At 41.1% G+C, this 19218-nt stretch overlaps 1 protein-coding gene across 1 annotated transcript; it reads right to left on the bottom strand.

Moving 5' to 3' along the window:
• Positions 1 to 4944: 4944 nt before the first annotated feature.
• Positions 4945 to 18471, bottom strand: CPO (carboxypeptidase O). Its single transcript, XM_065638087.1, has 11 exons — positions 18380 to 18471; positions 15382 to 15457; positions 14841 to 14965; positions 12186 to 12300; positions 11073 to 11174; positions 10180 to 10284; positions 9458 to 9568; positions 8229 to 8319; positions 7454 to 7656; positions 6440 to 6524; positions 4945 to 5213 (listed from the first exon to the last, which is right to left on the bottom strand). Exons 1-11 carry the CDS (start codon positions 18457 to 18459, stop codon positions 4945 to 4947), a joined length of 1362 nt encoding a protein of 453 aa, XP_065494159.1. The 5' UTR covers positions 18460 to 18471.
• Between the last annotated feature and the right edge of the window lie 747 nt (positions 18472 to 19218).

Raw genomic sequence — 19218 nt, 5'->3', positions numbered from 1 at the left:
GATGAGGGATCCTTGCTACACTTGATTGACCTGCCCTGACACAAGCAGTAAATGACTTAAAAGCCTATACTGCAATCTCAGGATGGAACTTCTGTTATGTGACTCCGGCAAATAGACTTTTACACCTAATTATCACAGAGTGTGCTGCTTACCCATCTGTTCCTTGCTGCCAAGTTATGCTTGTGGTTCGGATCTCCCTCATTAATTTTAGTCCATCTTCTGCCCTGTGCCTCACTAATCAGAGCTACGTAACGTTCATCAGTAATCCTTTTCCTCCTCAGCCCTCTCCCAGGTAAAGTTCTATGGTTGTTGGAGGACAGGAATAGTTTGTATTTTCAAAACAAGGGCTGTCTCTTTTAGACACTCACACAGAAAAAGCTGAAGCTAGGAGAAATGGCATGATTAGTCCACCTGTGACCTACCCATTTCCTCTTTCCCACTGCTAAAGCCAATGTTACTTACATCTTTGTCAGCACAATAAATTTTCATTATTTTCACAAATGCTTTCCCTCCTCTAGGGATTTTCCATTGCAGTTGGTACAACGCAATCTTAACCACCTCTCTCTAAATGACATCGCCTTCACTTGAGGCATTCCCACGCAACAGGGCACAGCTGTGCTGGGATATACTTTGGGTCAGGACACTGAGGTGAATTAAAAGGTGTGAGCACGACGCTGCATTTGCTCTTTCTGGTTGCCTTGTGAACAGCACACTTGTATTGTTTGCCAACTTGCAGAAAAGAAGCTGGTTTTATGAATGCCTGCCATGCACATAAACAGACACCGTGAGATTTGGCAGACGGGATCAAGTGATGACAGGTTGTCACCAAATTATTCCTTTATATTTTATACGAACAAGGATCATCTGGATTCGTTGGAAGGAGAATGCAGGAAATACAAAATGCATGCTAATGCTAATTCTAATGCCCAATCATAACCTTGGTTTATTTTTTCTTATTATTGGTCCCCTCTCAGCGTAGTGGTCATGAAAACAAAGCAGCCTCGGCCAGCCGTTTATGTGGAAGGAAATTGTGAGCACAGTGTGGTTCATCAAAGCAGTGGGCTCTGCTGTGTTTCTTGTGTACAGTATAACTGGGCATCCTGTCTAGTCATGACTGAAGCCAAAGGACGGCACAGGGAGCGAGACAAAGTTTATCAGGACTGTGAATACCTACAGGTTGTAGGCTGAGGAAACCCAAGACCAGCTCAGGATACTTTGATCCCATTCTGAGCCTGACCCTTCTGCCTGAAGTAGGTCCCAGGCTACTTTGGAAAACACAGGGCTTTTGGCGAAAGGGATTCGGGACACAAATGGTTAGGTCTTCAGCTGTTGTAAATCAATACATTTCCGTCTACGATAATGTCTGGAACACACTGAGAACATCCTTCTGTGTTTCTGAGCAGGTTTGTTCTGGTTAAGACTGCTTCCAGTTTTCAGACACAGTCTAAGATGTTCCAGTCTGAGAGTTTTTTGTCTGGAATAGAATCTGCACAAAAGAATAATGTTTGAGTGGATTTCTGGAGCATAAGCAGTTTATCAGGAAGTAACAACTTGCATTGCAAGTGATTCCCCAGAAAGGCCAACAGAGAGAGGTGTTTGCCACACTCCCCTCAGAACTTCAGGTTTTTTGCTTTTCCGTCATGTGATGCTGTAAGAAATGAGGCTACACACGTTCGTTTAATATTACAGTTCCCTTGTGATATCTTCGCTTTCCTTAACGAGGGCACTGTTGCTAACTTGTTAAGGAGCCTGAGGACTATATCAAATTAACATAGCATGGAGGAGAAATTAACAGAGAAGAGCTCCTTGCGTGAAATGGAATGACATCACTGATGGCTCTTTCTTCAATCTTTATTTTTGTATTACAGACAAAATGTTAACAAGGATAATATAGAACACTGTTACTCAGAAAAGGGATGCCCTTGTTTTTATTCAGTAACCTGAACAACCAAAAGTAATTAATCTTTCACAATACTAATTATATAACAAAGCAAGCATGATTTGGGTGTAAAACTGTGAGAAAGGCAAGGGGCGTTGGTCTTGGTAAAATTATTGGGGAGAAACAGCAATGAATAAAAGAACATTTTAGTTTTGCATGCTAACACTTACTTTTGCATGCATTTACACATGAGTAAATTGAAAGTCACGCTGTCGTCTAAGTAGGCTAATGCTGTGCTTCTCCGAATGTGCAAGAAATCAGAACGCAGGTCTTTCCATACTTCTTCATAAAGCAAAACCCGACAAGGGTCAGAGAAAGCAACAAAGGAATGCAGGAGAGATAAAGCCAGACAATGGATTCATGAAGTAAAGGGAGTTTCATAGAGATACGCACACTACGCTTTTCTTTAAAATTTTCCTTTGCAAAAATATGGCTGATAAAATACATCCTCTGTGCAGTGAGTTTTGTCAGCCATACATATCACTCTTCCACAAGTGCAAAAGGCACACAGAGACCTCAGCAAACTGGGAGGGTGTGTGAAATATAGACCCCATGTAATGTTTGCGAAGATCAATTTGCTGCAGCCTTGGCCTTTTAGTGATCGTGGCTTGTGTGTGCAAAGACAGCCCCTGACAGGGGCTGCCGGCACCCAGGGCAGGACATCTGGGCTGCCCTGGCAGTGGGGGCAAGGTGTTGCTTCCATACAACCTGCATTTGTGGGTTCATTGTGCAAAGCTGGTGAGTCATTGCTGACAGATCCAAGGAGCTGAGAGCAGCAGACATTCTTCTAGATAATGATTATTACTGAATAATAATTTTTTTTTCTGGCGAAGTCTTCTCTGCTTCGGTGATTCTTGGATGCTGGGAATGCTGGAGGCAAAATCTACCTTCATCCCCCTGCCTCAGTGACACGTGCAGTGGTGTCTTCCCCTGCCTGATGGTGGTTATTACAAGAGGAGCTAATGAGGGATTGAGCCAGTCCACACAAACCTGCTAATTAACTTTGGGACACACCTGATTGTGTCTTGTAGTGGTAAACAATTTTATCAAAAGATACACAAGATCAGCAAGAGCAGCTCCCTTCCTCTCTGGCTCAAGGCATACAGGATGTGCGGCATCTCTGAATCCAGTGAGGAAGCCCTGACAGGCAGCATTTTTGTACCAGAGTAGTCACAGGTTAGTTTTGGAAAGTGCTTTGTGGCAGCCCAAGCTCGGGTTGGCTTTGGCAAGGTGAGCGTGTGGGCATCGGTCCCCAAGGGCACTGCCATCTGCTGCTGGTGGCACTGGGTAACTTCACTGCTGTTTGCCAGCAAATGGCTACGAAACACTCCTGGTCAAACCCCACTTGCTTAAGAAGAGGTCACAGTCATGGGCTAGATGGACTCGTCTTGTTTCTTACAGTTCCAAAGACACAATATACAAATATAAAAACTCACAAGTCCCATCCTAAACTAAACATAAGTTTGGGGAGTGATGCTCCTGTGGGGAGAAGTGCTAATTAGTGACACCTTCTGTTACAGAGCCCAGTGACAGACGGGACTTACTGTAAATGAGTGGTTGGTCTGGAAGGACTAAGCCCTGGGGAACCTACAGGAGTTAGACAGATTTAGCTACACCAATTGGTAATAATCTGTGGGCAATGAACACAGGAGATAAGATTTGTCAAGTAATGGTACAGACAAAATGACAGTAAGATGAGCTTTGGAAAAATACTGCAAGGTTTTATCTTTTTCTTTTCTTTCTTTTTTTTTTTTTAAACAGTACCGTGGTCAAGTGTTATGTGTCCTTCTCTTGGAAGCATTGGAAGAGAACTGGACAAAATAATTTTCCAGGTTCTGCCACACACCCTCTGTCCTCTCAATGTGAGATTTCTGGCAGAAGCTCTTGATCTGCATTTGCCATCACTAGCCTTCAAGAAGTCGGGGGAAAAAGAGCATTCTCTTCCCCAAAGCTGGAAGTATTTTGTCAAAAATCTCTGGTTAGAACATTTTCAATTTTTAAGTGGAATCATGAAATTGGCTAAGAAAATCAGACATTTCATACAAAATAATCTATCCTATTACCTGTAATAGCCAAGCCTGGTGGACTTATTTCTGGGATGCAAGACTCCTGGATTCAAAAGCAGACAGCATACAGGCTAAACTAGATGTTCTCTATTTCAATGAATGCCCTGCACCCTCTGGTGTTGGCTGTCACAACACAGAAGCTCTTTCCTTGGTGTTTCCTTTTGGGTGGCTCAGGTGGAGGGTCCCTGCTCAATGGGCTGAAACGTTTCCTCTGGCACCCAGGTGAGCTTGCAGGTTTGCATGAGGATCACTGTTCCTTCCCCTTTTGTATTTTTGAAGGATTTGGGCAGTTTCTACCTTCACTAGCCTGACTGCATCCAAGTAGCAGGGCCACAGCTCTGTCCCCACACACTTGCATTAGCTCAACTCTTCAGGTTGTTTCAGGCTCATGTTGATGGTTGCCTGATTATGACCTTCGCCAGCTTTTGAGGCCCTCTATTTTCTGGTAAATGCCAATGTGGAAGTTTAGGGAAGGAAGGTGGACATCAAGGAAGCTGTCCGATTTTCTGTGGGAACTGGAGACATTTCAGTCTCACAGGCATCCTGCTAATGCCAGCAAGACCCAGGAGTCAGCAGGGTCAGGCAGTGGGGAGAATTGTGACAGTGCAGGACTGTGGCTGACAGAAGGGCTGCACAGGCCTGGGTGAGTCCCTGAAAACATGCTCAAAAACCAGGGAATAATAGTGCTCTGTCCCTGTGTGTACTCATCTGGCTTCTTGCAGAGCCAGCAAGTGAAGCTCGGGAAATTGCCATAGATCTCAGTCCTTTCCTCCTTCCCTAAAACACAGCGATCACAAGCACAAGTGGATGCTTGTGTTTTGTGGGATGAGCCTTTATTGAAACATTTGACATTTAGTTCCTCTACTCATGTAATTTTGTGTTTTCAAAGAGACGTTATACTTTGCATGGGAGTCTCTTGCTGAGTTCTCTAAGCCTTTTTTAAGCAACAGCCCATGTAAGTACAACACTCAGGCATAGGCTCAGGCCCAGGCTGCCGGAGGTCAGGGTCGCAGACCCATCTGGGAAGTACTTCTCATCAATGTAGTCTATGATAGTTGTCACAGCCAACATAGTCTCCTCACATGTAGGTTGGATCTGTTCAGGGGGCAGAACAAATCCATGAGTACCCTTGTCTCGCAGTTCAAATGTGTAGGAGAAAGGAATGCCAATCATGTGAGCCCAGTCCCTTGAGGAGCCTGAGTTACTGTCTGTGAATTAGAAAATAGAGGAGAGAGAAATGTATTAAGCACAGTTCTTTGAAAATACTTCTTGCTGTCGTTAATGCAAGATTATATATTCAGAATCTCGGAACTAAGCAGTAACTGTATATCACTATGACATGGAAAACAGAGTTTCTAGGTGCTGCAATTCTTAATTATACTAAAAGTCTTCCATGGAGTTTCATAGGTGAAACAATCCTCCATAAGATGGTATTGTACAATAAAAGGAGATGAGTTCCAGGGATTCTGTGTTTTTAGCATTTTACTGTGATAAGTGTGGAGTAAAAGATAGATAGCCATTTGTCTGTTCTGGTACTTCATTTCCTACAATGACACTGCCTGGAATTTCTTTGTATATTTGTTTTTATGCATAATTTTGGACAAGCCTGAAAAATTTCTGGCTACTCAATGCATCGCTGATCATCTGCCTCATGGATCTTCTTTCTTACCTTTCAGTCTAAGTACAAACTCTGTCAAAATGTAGTAACATGGACATGATACCTTGTATTATACTCACACTGCATTACTCATGCAATAGGTGACTTGTGTGACTCAGGGACTGGCACAGACAGATGCTGTGAATATGCAAAACTGCATGGGTGCTGGAGCCAACTACCTACTATTCTGATTGACTACCATGACTTATTGCTTACTGGGAAAAAAATTGGTTTACCAGGCAGTCTCTAGGGCCCTCTAGGTCTCTACGTAAAGGTTGTCAACTGGTATCAGCCATGCCGGTGTGTTCGTGATGTGGCTCTCCAGTCTGTTTGGAACAAGGCTGAAACCAACATATTTCACATAGAATTGCAAGCAGCTGCCATGTGATAATGTCTGATGGAGTAACGATAGACCTGATTGGGATTTTAATTTTTGCTTGACTCCAGTGAAGACAAATCGGAGTTTTGCTGCTGACTTCAGCAGAGTCAGGATGATCTATCACCAATCTCCTCCTGTCCTGTGTGATGGATCTGTGAGGAATTCATGTAGGAACTAGCTTCTGATCAATGCTTTCTTCCTTCCCGCAGTCAGCTTTGTAACATACAGTGTTATCTTGTATTCAAATGACTGCTGCTTAGATGTTCCACTGAACCAGCCCATAAAATATTACTCAAAGAGGAAACTCAGCAAAACAGTACTTGCTGATGACTGTGACACAAGAATGACTCTCTTCTTTGAAAAACAGAACAATCAAAGGGAAACATAAAGAAACTTACATAAAATTAGAGAGGTTGATCCTACTTCATAGATGGTCCCATACTTTCCCATCAGGGCAGCAGCTGCTTTCTCTGCAACATGCATCTATAAGTTCAAAACAGGAACAGCATTGTCATCAGTGCCAACACATTTGGCAATTATTCTGAGTGCACCAAAATTTTTGTCTCTTTCAGCTCTACATTTATCAACTTTAACTTTTGATATTACTAGTTCAGGACTTGAGAGAAACCTATTACAAACATTTGGGCAAATTGTTCTGGATTTTTTAAATGCAAATTATGTTTAAATTTTTGAAATGACTCTGCTAATAGGTAAAGAAGACATATGCTTTGTTGTAAAGCTAGAAGGCTGTATTTTGGAGAATGAGAGTCCATGCTGTATAGCGTACTGAGCCTGATTTCAGCACTGATGGATCTCTTACACTTTTTATACTGCCATAGACTCTGTTTCCCACCATCTTCAGAAACTGAGCCATAGACAGACTAAATGACATCTCCGACAACTCCTGTGAAGTCCAAACCTAAGTCCCTTGTGCTCTTGACTAGTGCTCCAGCTACTGGAATGTTGATAAACACACATATTAATGAACTCTAATTAGAACACTCAGAAACTCTGGGCAGCAGTAACCAACAAGTAGTTGCCTGCTTTGCTCCCATTCTCCTAGTGAAAATGTCCATGTTTGGAATACCCTTTCTGGACAAAATCATGATAAAAACGCATGTACAATGTGCTGGCATCATAAAGTGCAAATGCATTCTTGTATGGAGCAAGAATGTGCTGCTCTTCTCCACGTCCCATGCATTGCAGTCACCCTCTCTGTAATAGTTCAATTTCCCTGATTTAAAATGAAGGATTAGGATTAATTCTGAGGTAAATAAACCTTGCTGATACTATGTGGAGTGGCTGTAACTCTGAGAGCCAAACCCCTGAATATGAGGGCAAATAGAACTGTGTCACATGCTACTGCCTGTAATTGTTCTCCACAATTATAAATGATGAATGTTTTGCCCTACCAGTTCTTCATTGTTACTTGGAGGTATAGTTGTAGAACCATACGGAGTGAGGATGTACTGTCCATAAGAGTGAATTGTTAAATAGCACAAAATGTCACTCTTCTTCCTTTCAATAAACTGAGCCACAGCTCTTGTCTCAGGCTCTGATTCTGGTCCAGATCCACAGAAGACTTCACTGCTGCAGTTATAAGAAACACCAATAGCTGGAGAAGAATACAAAATCAAATCAAAGGAGAGACATAAAACACCAGTTCAGAGACAACAGGGAAATCTACCTTGGAGTGTTATAGCAGGTATTTATGTGGGCAAGGAGACTAGGCAGCTCAGTGGCACTTTAACATTTTACTCTGTTGGTAGCAACTAAAATTTGCTACAAGACTGAAATACTTAACACACTTTTACAGCTTGGATGCAACAAAACCATTCTGACACCACCACAGTGTGCCACCTGCCAGGGAAGCTCTGCAGACTCCTTGAAATTCATGGTAAACACAAATATTGGCTATTAAGTGACTAACCCCCAATGCTGCTGCCTAGAGCTGATGCTGTGAATTAGAGGTATAGTCATATAAGCAGAATTTTTCTGCTCACAGTGATAAATGCCAGTTGAAAGTCACTGACTTAGTATTTTTACAAACCAGGTTTTTATTTTTACATCTGTCCTGATGCCAACAAGATGAGTATTCCTTTCTTACAGGACTTCATCTTATTTCAGAGACTAGTTATTACTCTTGCTTTACATTTGTGTTGCTGATCTAAAATACTTGGAACTTACTGCCCCAGGAGGAATTGAAGTTTCGGTTCAGATCTGTCCCATAGCAGCTGCCATTCATATGCGGAGAACGGTTTTTCCTCCACAAGCGATCCTAAACAGAAGTAACTTCAGATACATAACAACAACTCAATAATCCATAGGGCATAGTGATAATAGGGTATAAAGACTCCTTTATTTTAGACCTCTGCATTTGAGTAACTCTTGCATTGTAGAAGTGCAACTCTGTGTGCAAGAGTGATAAAGCTTAATGATAGAACATTTTATCTACTACAGCCAGGCTGCCATATTCCGTAAGCCTGTATGCACCTTGAAATAAGCCTTCTGAGCTTTAAAAAAAAAAAAAAAGTATGCTTTCTCTGCAATACTCAACTGCTTCCATGCAGTGTTGCATTTCTAAGAAAGACTTGGCTCTGTGTCCAAGAAATGATAGCTGAGCTTAGGTTTGTTTCAGATTCAAGAAGATGAATGCTTTGTTGTCAGCAAATCTTGTTGCTGTTGCTTGGTTCTCTGCTATACTCCCAGCCATACTTGATCCTTTGCAGACCTCAATGCCTGTGTGATCTGAATTACCTGTGCACCCAAGCGCAACGTGTGGTGTGGCCCAAACCTGCTGGGGAGCAAGCTGGGGACAGCAGGGTCCGCACAGCAGGGGGCTGAACCTCTTGGCCATGCTGAGGTCCTGCCTTAAAAGGTGTTTCTACTGGGCTCAGGAGCCTGGAAGCATGATGAGACTTGCTGAAGAGCAACATTTTGCATTATCCTCCATATCAGAAAAGGAAGATTATTTGGGAGGGTACATCTGTTTCAAAACCAAACAGCCCAGTATTTGACCAATTCTGTCTCATGCTGCAAAGGTACTTAGACCCATAAGCTACTTGAGGTCTCTTGCAAAGAATGATGGACTCCTCCAGACGTGTTTAACTCCATCAGCCAAGCCTCAAGCTCTTAGCAGGCAAGTAAGTCCATCCTGAGACACCCAAAAGTGACTGATAGTGCAGATTTGTCCTTCTGTCTTCCCAAGGCTCATGACATTTGCCAGGAATTTTTAGGCCTGTAATTTCAAGTGACTGTTGATTTACCAGAAGGAACAAAACCTCTCTGCCATGAGAAGATTTGTGTGAGTAATGATTCTGTCACTGTTCTGTGTTTAAATGTAATTGGTATGATTATATCTAAAATTAACAAAGCGTATTGTGCACATCTAACTTTCAGTCTAGTTCCTTACTTACGTTTTCCCAGGAATAGATGTAGCCATCAACATTGAGGACTGGCAACACATAGAGGTCCCAATTCTGCAGAAATCTGCTTATCTTTGGGTCAGATTTGTAATTTTGAAGAATCTGAAAAGAAAAAATACATAAATGAGCAGAAAATCTAGTGGTAATCGCTGGAAAGAGCCAGTTTAGAACTATCATCAGGGAATTGCTCACTCCTGGATATCACCACGATATCCGAGGTCTGCTTGATCCCCAGATATGTTGAGATATCTACCTTTTGCCATTAACAAAGCGACAGGGTATCCAGTTCTAGTGTACTTCGTATGGATACAGTCTTGCAGGTATGAAAGCTGCGTGATAGCCTACCTGTACGCCAGGTACTTTCAGTACATGTGGAACATTGCTATACCGTATCTGGGGGTTTAGTCCAGGGGGACTATGGCTTTGTGATGCAAAGAGGCTTGATCCAAAAGCCACTGTGGGAAACGGAGGGATTGCTATCAAGTTCAGTGGTTTGGGAATCATTTCAGGTGGAAGAAACAATGTGCTAACAAATATCGCCCTGTATCTCATCTCAAATTGTGATTTTGACTTAGGTCTCCACAGGTACTAGTTTCAGAAATCGTGTTTTAAACAGAAAAAGCATAATACTTGGTGCCACAATAGAGAAGAGAACTGAAGTATCCAAAGTGATGGGTTTTTTTAATTATCTAAGTGGAAAAGTGAGGGCTCACTTCTTTCACAAACCACTGGCAGAAGGCTGGAGCGATCCATTCTCTGGCATGAATCCCACAGTCCATCCAAATGATCTTTTTGGTTTTATCTGATGGTTGACTGATCTGAAAGAGCATATAAAAATGATCATTTGAAAAACTGATCCTTTCCAATAAAATAGCCTAGCGTAATACAGGAAAAAAAAAGGATGTGCCTTGATATGCTGTTGAGCTGAGATCATTATTATTGCAGACATCATTATGACAAACTCTCTTTCCTAATAACCCTGTCTCTGTATTGTCTCTCTAGTATTGCAGGGCAAGAGTCTTAAAGTGTCTGCTGAGCAGGTGTCAATAAAACAGTTTCTTTTTCATTTATATTAGTCATTCACAGGACTGGTTGTTCTTACTTGGAGATTCTCCTTTTTATTTTTTTTTTTAGAAGGGGAAGCACAAAAAGGCAGGGAGTCTATTTCTACTCAATGGTAGGAACAGATTAGACAATAACTAACCCAGTTATTAAGACTACGTTTTCTACTAGAGCTTCTGATAAAAAAGGTTGTGGAATACTCCTAGCAGAAAGATTGTATGCTGGAAAAAGCAATAGAAACAACAAACAAAACTCTTTATCCTCACACACAGCTGTTGCCAGGCTAGTTTCAGCTTGATTTGTATTTCTAAACAAGACTTCAGATAAATTTGTTGTTCTCACTGCATAATAGCAATAGCAAGATTATGGTGATAGTCTATATGGAAGTTGGCAAATCTTCCTGTGCTGTAGAGGAGTAAAACCATCTCCTGTTATTTTAGTGGACTGGGATGAGCACTGTCTTAGGGAAGATCTGAATCCTGTCTTCTCTCTACTTTTTAATGAAGGTAAATGTTATTCATTTTAAGACAGTTCCTCACTTTACCTGCAGATAATATATGGGTCGATTCTCGACTGTCGTGCCCAAGTAGTGCTGAGTCACCAGCTCACTGTTGCTCTGCTGAATCTGAGTCATCCATTGATAAATCTGAAATAGCCACAGAGAATTCTTGGTACAAAGTGGGAGTTGCCTTCTCTTTCCCAGCTCTGTTTCCAGATTAAAGCATTTTCTTTTGCTTAGACAAGCAATGTTTTCCTCATAGCTTATTTCAATCTGTGATATCACTTAACACTCTTGAAAGGCTTTTCAGTGGCCTCTGAGCAAAGGCATGGTCATGTCTCACTGGGTGTTAAAAGATAACATCATGGCAGTATGACACTGATGCTCTAGTCTGGATCTCTTTCAACATGCCCATCCTATTGGGCATCTTTCTGTTGACTTCACTGGCTGTGGAGCCACACCATCAAATCTTCAAAACTGTAGTACAGCCTCTTCCCTATCGGTACTGATTTTCCATGTCTGAGTCCAGCAGCAGCTCAAACAACATAAGCTTGAGGATTGACTCTGCTGTTTTACTATGTCAGGAAGGAGGAAGAACAGCACCATGCTCTGCCTTTGTCCAGGCTTACCCACTGGGCTGTGAAACACAGCACCAAGAAGCCTTCACTACCCACCCTCATGACATTATTCTCTCCTGAAGTGTCAAAAACCTGCCCTTAAATCACTTCTTTCTACAGGTCTCCCGCTGTTCACCTCTTCTTCCGTCATTGCACTTCACATTTGGCTCAGCATCAAATATACTGAGGCTTAAGTGAATAAATACTAGAGATGGTGATGAAGCATAATAGAGTAGAAAGGTAGCAAACCGATCAACTGAACCCCAGGATATTATCTGCAAACCAATATGGCTGCTTCATGCAGCGCATTTAACTTTTGGTCAGGGAGAAACGAGGTTTAATCAAAATCAATGGCAAATTCATGTTCGGTTCAACGAGGCCAAGATTCTAGTCAAAGAGTAAGGACTGATTCTGCAAAGAAGAAAGCCAGAAAGAGCTCCGCTGGCTTCACCTGAGCTTTCTGCAAGTACAGAGTTGTTTGCTGTGGCATTCACAAAATAGCAGCAACAAAGGAAGCAAGCAGAGCTGGGCTCCTCTTTACCTCTTCCATTGGATGATATTGGGTGTAGACATAATCTCCTGGGACCTGCCTTTGGCTGCTCCTCTCCCCTGCCATGCTCTGAACCACAAGTTCCTGTACGTCAGGTATTAGTACTCTGAGGGGAAGGGAAAGGGAGAGATAGAAAAGAAAACAATCCCTAACAATTAGTGTGGAACTATCACGGTGGGTCCATTGCTTACATCAACAAGAGAAATGATTTAGCTGCTTCTGTTGTGGACTGTCTGGCAAATTAATCACCATCAGTATAATGGTTACTTTCATGTAAGAGGATGTTCAAAGTACTGAGATTTTCACTGGGTTTTAACAATAACGTAATAATTTTACTAGATTTTTTTTTAAGATTGAAAAGTTTCTGCAGAAAGTTGTTTGATATCTTTCTTTTCTTCACCACTTCTGAGCAAAACTCTAAAATGCCACCTTTTGGGAAAAGGAGGGGAAAGTGAAAAAAATAAGCTTAGTGTTTCATTGTATTTTATGGAGACATTTTCAGTTTGCAAAGACTTCACAGAAGCATTTGTTGCAATTTGCAAAAATCAGAACAAACCCCATTTTTCTTTGAAAAAGCTCTTCTTGCTTTTTGGCTACAAATTAGTTCAGAAATGAGTACAGCACAGGCCTGATTCCCTGATCAAGGGAGTCAATAAAACCTTTTCCTCAGCTTCAGAGCATTTTGGATCATACCCTGTGCCTTCTCACTGCAGTCAGTCACTTGTAACGCTGTTACAAATCTGTGCTCATTGTAAATACTTGCGATAAGACAATTGCCAAGGTAGCTTAAACATGGTTGATTTCAAACACTGAAGTGCTAATAGGCTATTCTGCTGATGGTAGAACTCATCACTTCTGGAAACTGCACGTAAGAACCTTTTAGGAATAGTTGCAGCTGACTTTCACTCTGAGCTTTGATGTTTATTCTCATCTGAACTTCAAACTAAAATTTAGGCAGTGCAAATTCCCATGAACTGAAACCACACACGCAAAATGCCTTCTCAGAGCTCTGGAGAAGTGAAATCTCAGAGTCTGACACAGTCAGAATATTGATGTCCTGATTATAATTTGTCATTTATGTCTCTAATATTATATACCTAACTGTCACGTCACCTTCCTTGCATGTCAGCTGCCTTCTAAAATGTGGTTCCTGCTTTGAATATGTTAGAGGAACTTTAACTCTGACATTGCCGTACTTATCTCAACCCTTTTGCAGTACAAAGCCAAAATTTCAGCTTGACTCTTAAGTCCTCTTTCTTTAGGACCCCACGCAAGGTGGATACAGTTGTGGTACCAATCCAAGGGAAAAACAACAACAATAATAACAACTATTAAGCTGCCAACTTCTGTTTAGTCTTTAAATTTCCACTAGAATCACTTGAAACCATTAGAAAATGAAGAGCCTTGATACAGATAAGAAGTTAAATATATTCTGGATCATGGTCTAAATCCTGAATACCTAAACCTAATGCTAGATGGTTTGTACTGGCTCCCACCTCATCTGTTTCCATCTCTGTCATCAGGGCATCACACTTACTAAAAAGAATTCGTCAGGCAAGACGCAAGGATGTCAAGATCAGCTTTTACTCTAAACAGCTTTGAAGTGGCACCAATCCTCCTTTAACTTATCTTTGGTAAATGTCAGTGAATGTCCATAGGCCGTTTGTCACCAGTCCTGAATCACTACAGGACTGTTCATATGAAATACAGCTAGCAACTGGTTACCTGAAAAAGTCAGTTCCAGCTGGAAATGGGACCGTGTGAGGAATAGATCTTAATTAATCCAATTTGGCTTTATAAAGACTCTGTAACTGGATTAGATCTTCTGGTTGCAAATATTAATAGAAGCATGGCAATTAGTGACGATGCGTGGCTGGGCAGGTGTGATAAAGCACCATGGGCCACTTGCAGCTCATGGCTCTCAGTTGTGTGCACAGTGGGGACCTGCCTTTGTCCTGGGCTGGGATGTCCCTGTTTGGCTGGATGGTACCAGGAAATTCTCCCCAGCCTGGCAGGTGGGTGGATGGGGGAAGAAAGTGCAGCTTTGAAGAAACCCACTGAATATTCACTTTGAAAGGGCTCTTCTGCAAACCAGAGGGGCAACAAAGGGCAGGGAAGGGAAAAGGAGAGCCACAGAGACTGCTCCTCTGCAGTGACACTGATTAAACCTTTGGGCTCTCCAGAGTAAGGAGGACCCTGTGTTCAAGTATCTCTACTTCCCAGGAGCAAAGCATGCTCCTGTAAGTAGCGGTTGTACCATACTTAGCTTCCTGCCTTTAGACTAAAAAAACTGAGTCATACATCTGAGTGTAATCCCCTGCCACTGAGAAGGCAACAGCAGGACACAAGACAGATTAGGCTGTCTCAGATCTCAGCTCTAAATTCTCAGTCCAGGCTAGCTGGAAGGTGAATAAACATGGCATAGAGGAATGTGCTTTTAAAACTCAAAGATATGTTTGAGTGTATCTATCTATCAAAAGCATCTGTGCATTGGGCAGGTCAGGGTAAGTTGGAGGCGCTTGAAACAAAGGTTATGTCCTATCGTCAGCACTTGCTGACTGTTTGTTGGAAAGGACTAGGTCCTTTTGTGATAGCAAGGAAGATCGTTAGAGCCAGCCTTTCCCATCAGGAGATTAGAGGTCATACTTGTAAGAGATCATATGCTGATCTAAGCTGTCTTTCACCTCCTGCACCAGAGTGGCTGGGACCCTTATGTGCAGGTCTTCTCCAGCCTGGATGTCTTCAGGCAGCCAGGGCTTCCACAAATCCAGCTGTGCAGAGAAGAAAGAAATGTACAAATCAAGCTCTGTTTTCAGGAGAAAATATGTTGAAGGTAGTGTAGCTGCATATCAATAAATGGAAGAAGTTTTCCTTCAAATTATCCCCTTAACCATTCTCCAGCCATGTGTTCATAGAGCATGCAGCAAAGGCTGAGCGTTTGCAGTGACTCAGGCACCACGGATAAGGAGCAGCACCCTCACGGAGCCGTGCAAGGAAACTAACTTCTTGCCATAAAGTTCTACAGGTAGTGGAAGGACAATTCCACCCTACACTAAGAAAAAAAAAATAGGTAAAGATTTTTGAAGTTTACTTTAACCTTCATTCCTCTCCAAAGTTACACGCAAATCTGTTTTACAGCCCAAAGCCCCACTCTGTTTTTTGGGCACACATAGTTATTCCTACTCACCAGTAAAGTGCTGCAAAGATGCTGAAGGTGCTGGACTTGCTGAAATGTTTCTGGCACAATATGCAAAACCTGATCCCTGGAAATTTAGCAGAGGAATAAGATCAGTTTTAATGTCCGTTAGACTATCCATGATTTATAAATCAAAAGGATGTATTTTGTTGTGTAGAAGGAAGATAGAGCACATGCTCTGTTCCAACCAAAACATGTCTGAGTGATGAATTCCTGCAATGTTTTAGCTACGAACAGGACTAAATTATGTGGGTTTGCTGTTACTAGAGTGTTATGTTAACTGTGCTTCCTTGCTAGCGGCAATTCTTTATTGACCATACCAGCTTCACTGAAGCCAGCTGTTCGCATGAGCCCTGGTGTGTGTTTCTGCCTTTGCGGGACCAGGGCCAAAACAAGATCATTGATAATATATAATAAACTATTTATTTGATGAGATGTCACTTTTTTTTTTTCTCCTGTTTTGGAAATTATTCAATTATTCCAGATAGACTTGGTGCTTTGCTGATCTACTTTAGCATGCAAAATCATTAGATAGCCATGATAAATGAACATTGCTGAGAGCCTGAGATGTTCTCAAACTACTTGTCATGAGAATACCTAATTTATTCCACAAATAGCGAATAGTGTGGTCTTCAGAACGGCATATTCTTACTCAATCTCAGGAAACAAAAATTTCTAATACAGGATCAATCATTTTATATTTCTAGAAAAGACACACAGATCCAGTGTCTGAGTACATATTTTCATGAGGCCTCATGAAACTTTCATTTACTGCAGGCTTAATCTGAAAAAAACATTGAGAGTTTACAAAGAACAAATTTAAATGGTTGGAAATGCAGAAAAAGCAAATCTGTATATTCCATTAAGTAACTCCTTTCTAATTTTTTTTTTCAGTGTTCATTCAGATCACCTTTCCAGGGCTGACACCAAGTGTAACATTTCTAATGAAAGGGTTTCATAATAAGAAGTGGATTTTGACAACTACATGACATTACTCAAAGGTGAGATAGCAGTTTTACACTACTGATGTAATAGAATGGGGAACCTGAGAAATGTTCGTATTTGTTAGTAGCCAATAACTACTGCTTCATAGTCTCCTTCAGTGGCTTCGATGGGTCTTGGAGCCTTTTCAGGACAAGTACAAAAAAAGAATATTTTCAAGCTTTTGTAACAGAAATTCTTTTTGCAAAAGCCTTGCATGGCTTTTTATTAAAGCCACGGTCATCATGGTTGTCACTGTAATATGCTGTCGTCATCTGAACTGCAACTGCTATCCATTTGTGCTTCCATACACAAATGTACAATTATCAGCTTAATATACATACAAATAGGATTCTTGATTCATTCACATTATCCACTGAAAAATAGAGGAGTTTTGTTTTGGTTTTGTTTTTTGGGGTTTTTTTTACATCCCTCTTGGAAATATCACCTTTGCTGACAGAGAAGCATAGAACTTGATAGTTAAAATGGGCTGTTTACTACTTGTTCAAGAGGTGCTGTTAGCATATAGGACCCTCATCTATGGGGCAAAATGATTACATTTGCATTGCTAACGATTTGGTACAACAGCCATGATATCTTTGTAATAAAACCTTATAGATGCAGGATAAACATCTTTGCTAGGAGAATAAACATCTCAGCTGCAGTTCAGAGTTTATTCTCTCTAAATGCCTGGGCTTGCTTTGCTCTTTGTCTGTCAGGAAGGGAAACAATATCCTGTAATATCTTTCTATCCTCATTGACATTATGTCTTAATTACACCAAATGAAAGAAATGCCAGACAGTCAGATTGCTGCCAGATGGCCAGCTCTTATTTACTGATAAACCTTTTACAATAGCCAGTGTGGAGACAAATCAGTTTTAATAGTAAACTAAGATTAGAAAGCACACACTCGTTCATGATTATGGCCTGGGATTCTCGGTGGAGAAGTGCAAAGTCAGCCCATGTGACTACGTGAGAACAACAGTTTTTTAAATGCTACAGTTTAGCTTTCTTACCAAATTAGAGGACTGTTCTCAGCACAAGCTGTGTTTCCTTGGATGCTCATAGATTGCGTATTTCATTAAAGTTGTTGAACAGAACAAATGACAATAAAAGCGGCTTTACTAGCATTTCATCTTTGTGCAGATGCTGCCCACCCAAAGTCACACTGACCATCCTACTAATAAATATTAATATTAATACTAATATTAACATTAATGTTACTATTAATATTAACTGTGTTTTTAAATCCCATGGAAGTACCCAACAGGTTCAGTCCAGGACAGCAATTAGAAACAAAAATAAAGACTCCATTGCCAAGGGTCTGTTGAATTCCATCCAGTGAAATGGACAGAGTCTGACTGTGTCCCTGGTACAAATCTAAAGGCTAAATATTATCCAAGGCAAGTAACACATCTTAAAGAGCAAAACTAGACATTTCATACTTATCAAAAACATTAATCAGTAATAAAAAAATGTGATAGTCTCATTCTCTGAACACCTTGAGCGGAAGATTGTCTGGATCAACTCCATTAGCCCTTTTTTTGTTGTTGTTACAGATTTCCAACAGGGGTTCAGTATCTGAGTTGCTCTTGAGAGACCATCTTTTTCACATAACCTCAGCTGTCTTTTATTAATGGATAGAATTTTGCTCAGTCATTCCCCCTGCTTTATACTCAGACAAAGCATTTTATTCCTGCAGCATCTGATTTCATAGTTCATTATGAGAGAGGCTAAGCCAAATAAATTTCAGCTAATGGAAGCAAAGTATCTTGAGGTGCATTTGAGGGGCATTCTGTGCATCCTGCGACTGCAGCTATATCTTTGTTGTCTTGGATCTGGTTCACTCTTTCTTCATTTCCCATCTTTATGTTTTCTTTCCAAATATTATGAAGCTTACAGCTTAGTAACCCTATCTCCAGTTCATAATTGTTATTATTATTCTTACACCGTTCCTGGGAATTTCACTGCATGCACAATACTTCATGATACCCCATTCACACTCACCCATCGTATTGCAATTTCAAGCTGAGTTTTCCAGGAATCAGCATCGCCAGCCAAAAGATGATCCCAGGAAAACGCCACATCTTTGTTCAAAGAACCCAGCCCCAGCAGGGCAGGACTAGAGAGGAGGAAGATAGATCTGGACTGAACACTTAAATCATACAAAGATAATAGACTCATCCTGAAAGGGAACCTGCCCTCGTTGAATCATTAACTTCACTTTTAAATAGTTCTACTTTTTCTTAATTCTCCAAGCTGTCTTCCACACCGCAAAACACGCATACAAATAGCAACATTCTCACTGAAGCACTTCTAGGAAGTAAGAAGATTTTTCTATGTGTCACCTTCAAATCTTTGAAGAGGTTTTGTGACAAAGTTGGTAGTCATTGGAGAAAGGCTCACCTGCCAGGACCGTGGCAACTAGTGAAGATTAGCTTATCAAAATCATCAGGATGGGAAGAACAAGAGAACAATGGTAAAACAAGCTCCATCCTTGCTCTGTTCTTTCCTGTGTTTGTGTCTTTGTGGAGCACTTCTTTGACCTCTCAGTGCAGTCCTGCGCTGCCAAAAAGGAGACATGAAAGAAACAACTAACATTCCTGTAGAAGGGAAAGATGAGGACATTGGACTCTCATCTGAACCACTTTCAGTTGGACCAGATCAGTCTCTGGCCACAGACTATGAACTTTACACTGTCATAAAGAGTGTTTTTGTTATATACTCAAAACAGTGGGCTGGTTACTATCTGAAATATTTAATTTCTTGCTTAGTTCATATATCAAAAATAAACAGTTGAATTCTTTCCTTAATAGACTACAGTTAGACATATAACACAGTTCTTC

This window comes from Caloenas nicobarica, chromosome 6 (genome assembly GCF_036013445.1).
Source record: "Caloenas nicobarica isolate bCalNic1 chromosome 6, bCalNic1.hap1, whole genome shotgun sequence".
In the NCBI taxonomy this organism is placed as follows: Eukaryota; Metazoa; Chordata; class Aves; order Columbiformes; family Columbidae; genus Caloenas; species Caloenas nicobarica.
Note: the sequence above shows the minus strand (reverse complement) of the source record. Positions and strands in the feature narration are given on the sequence as shown.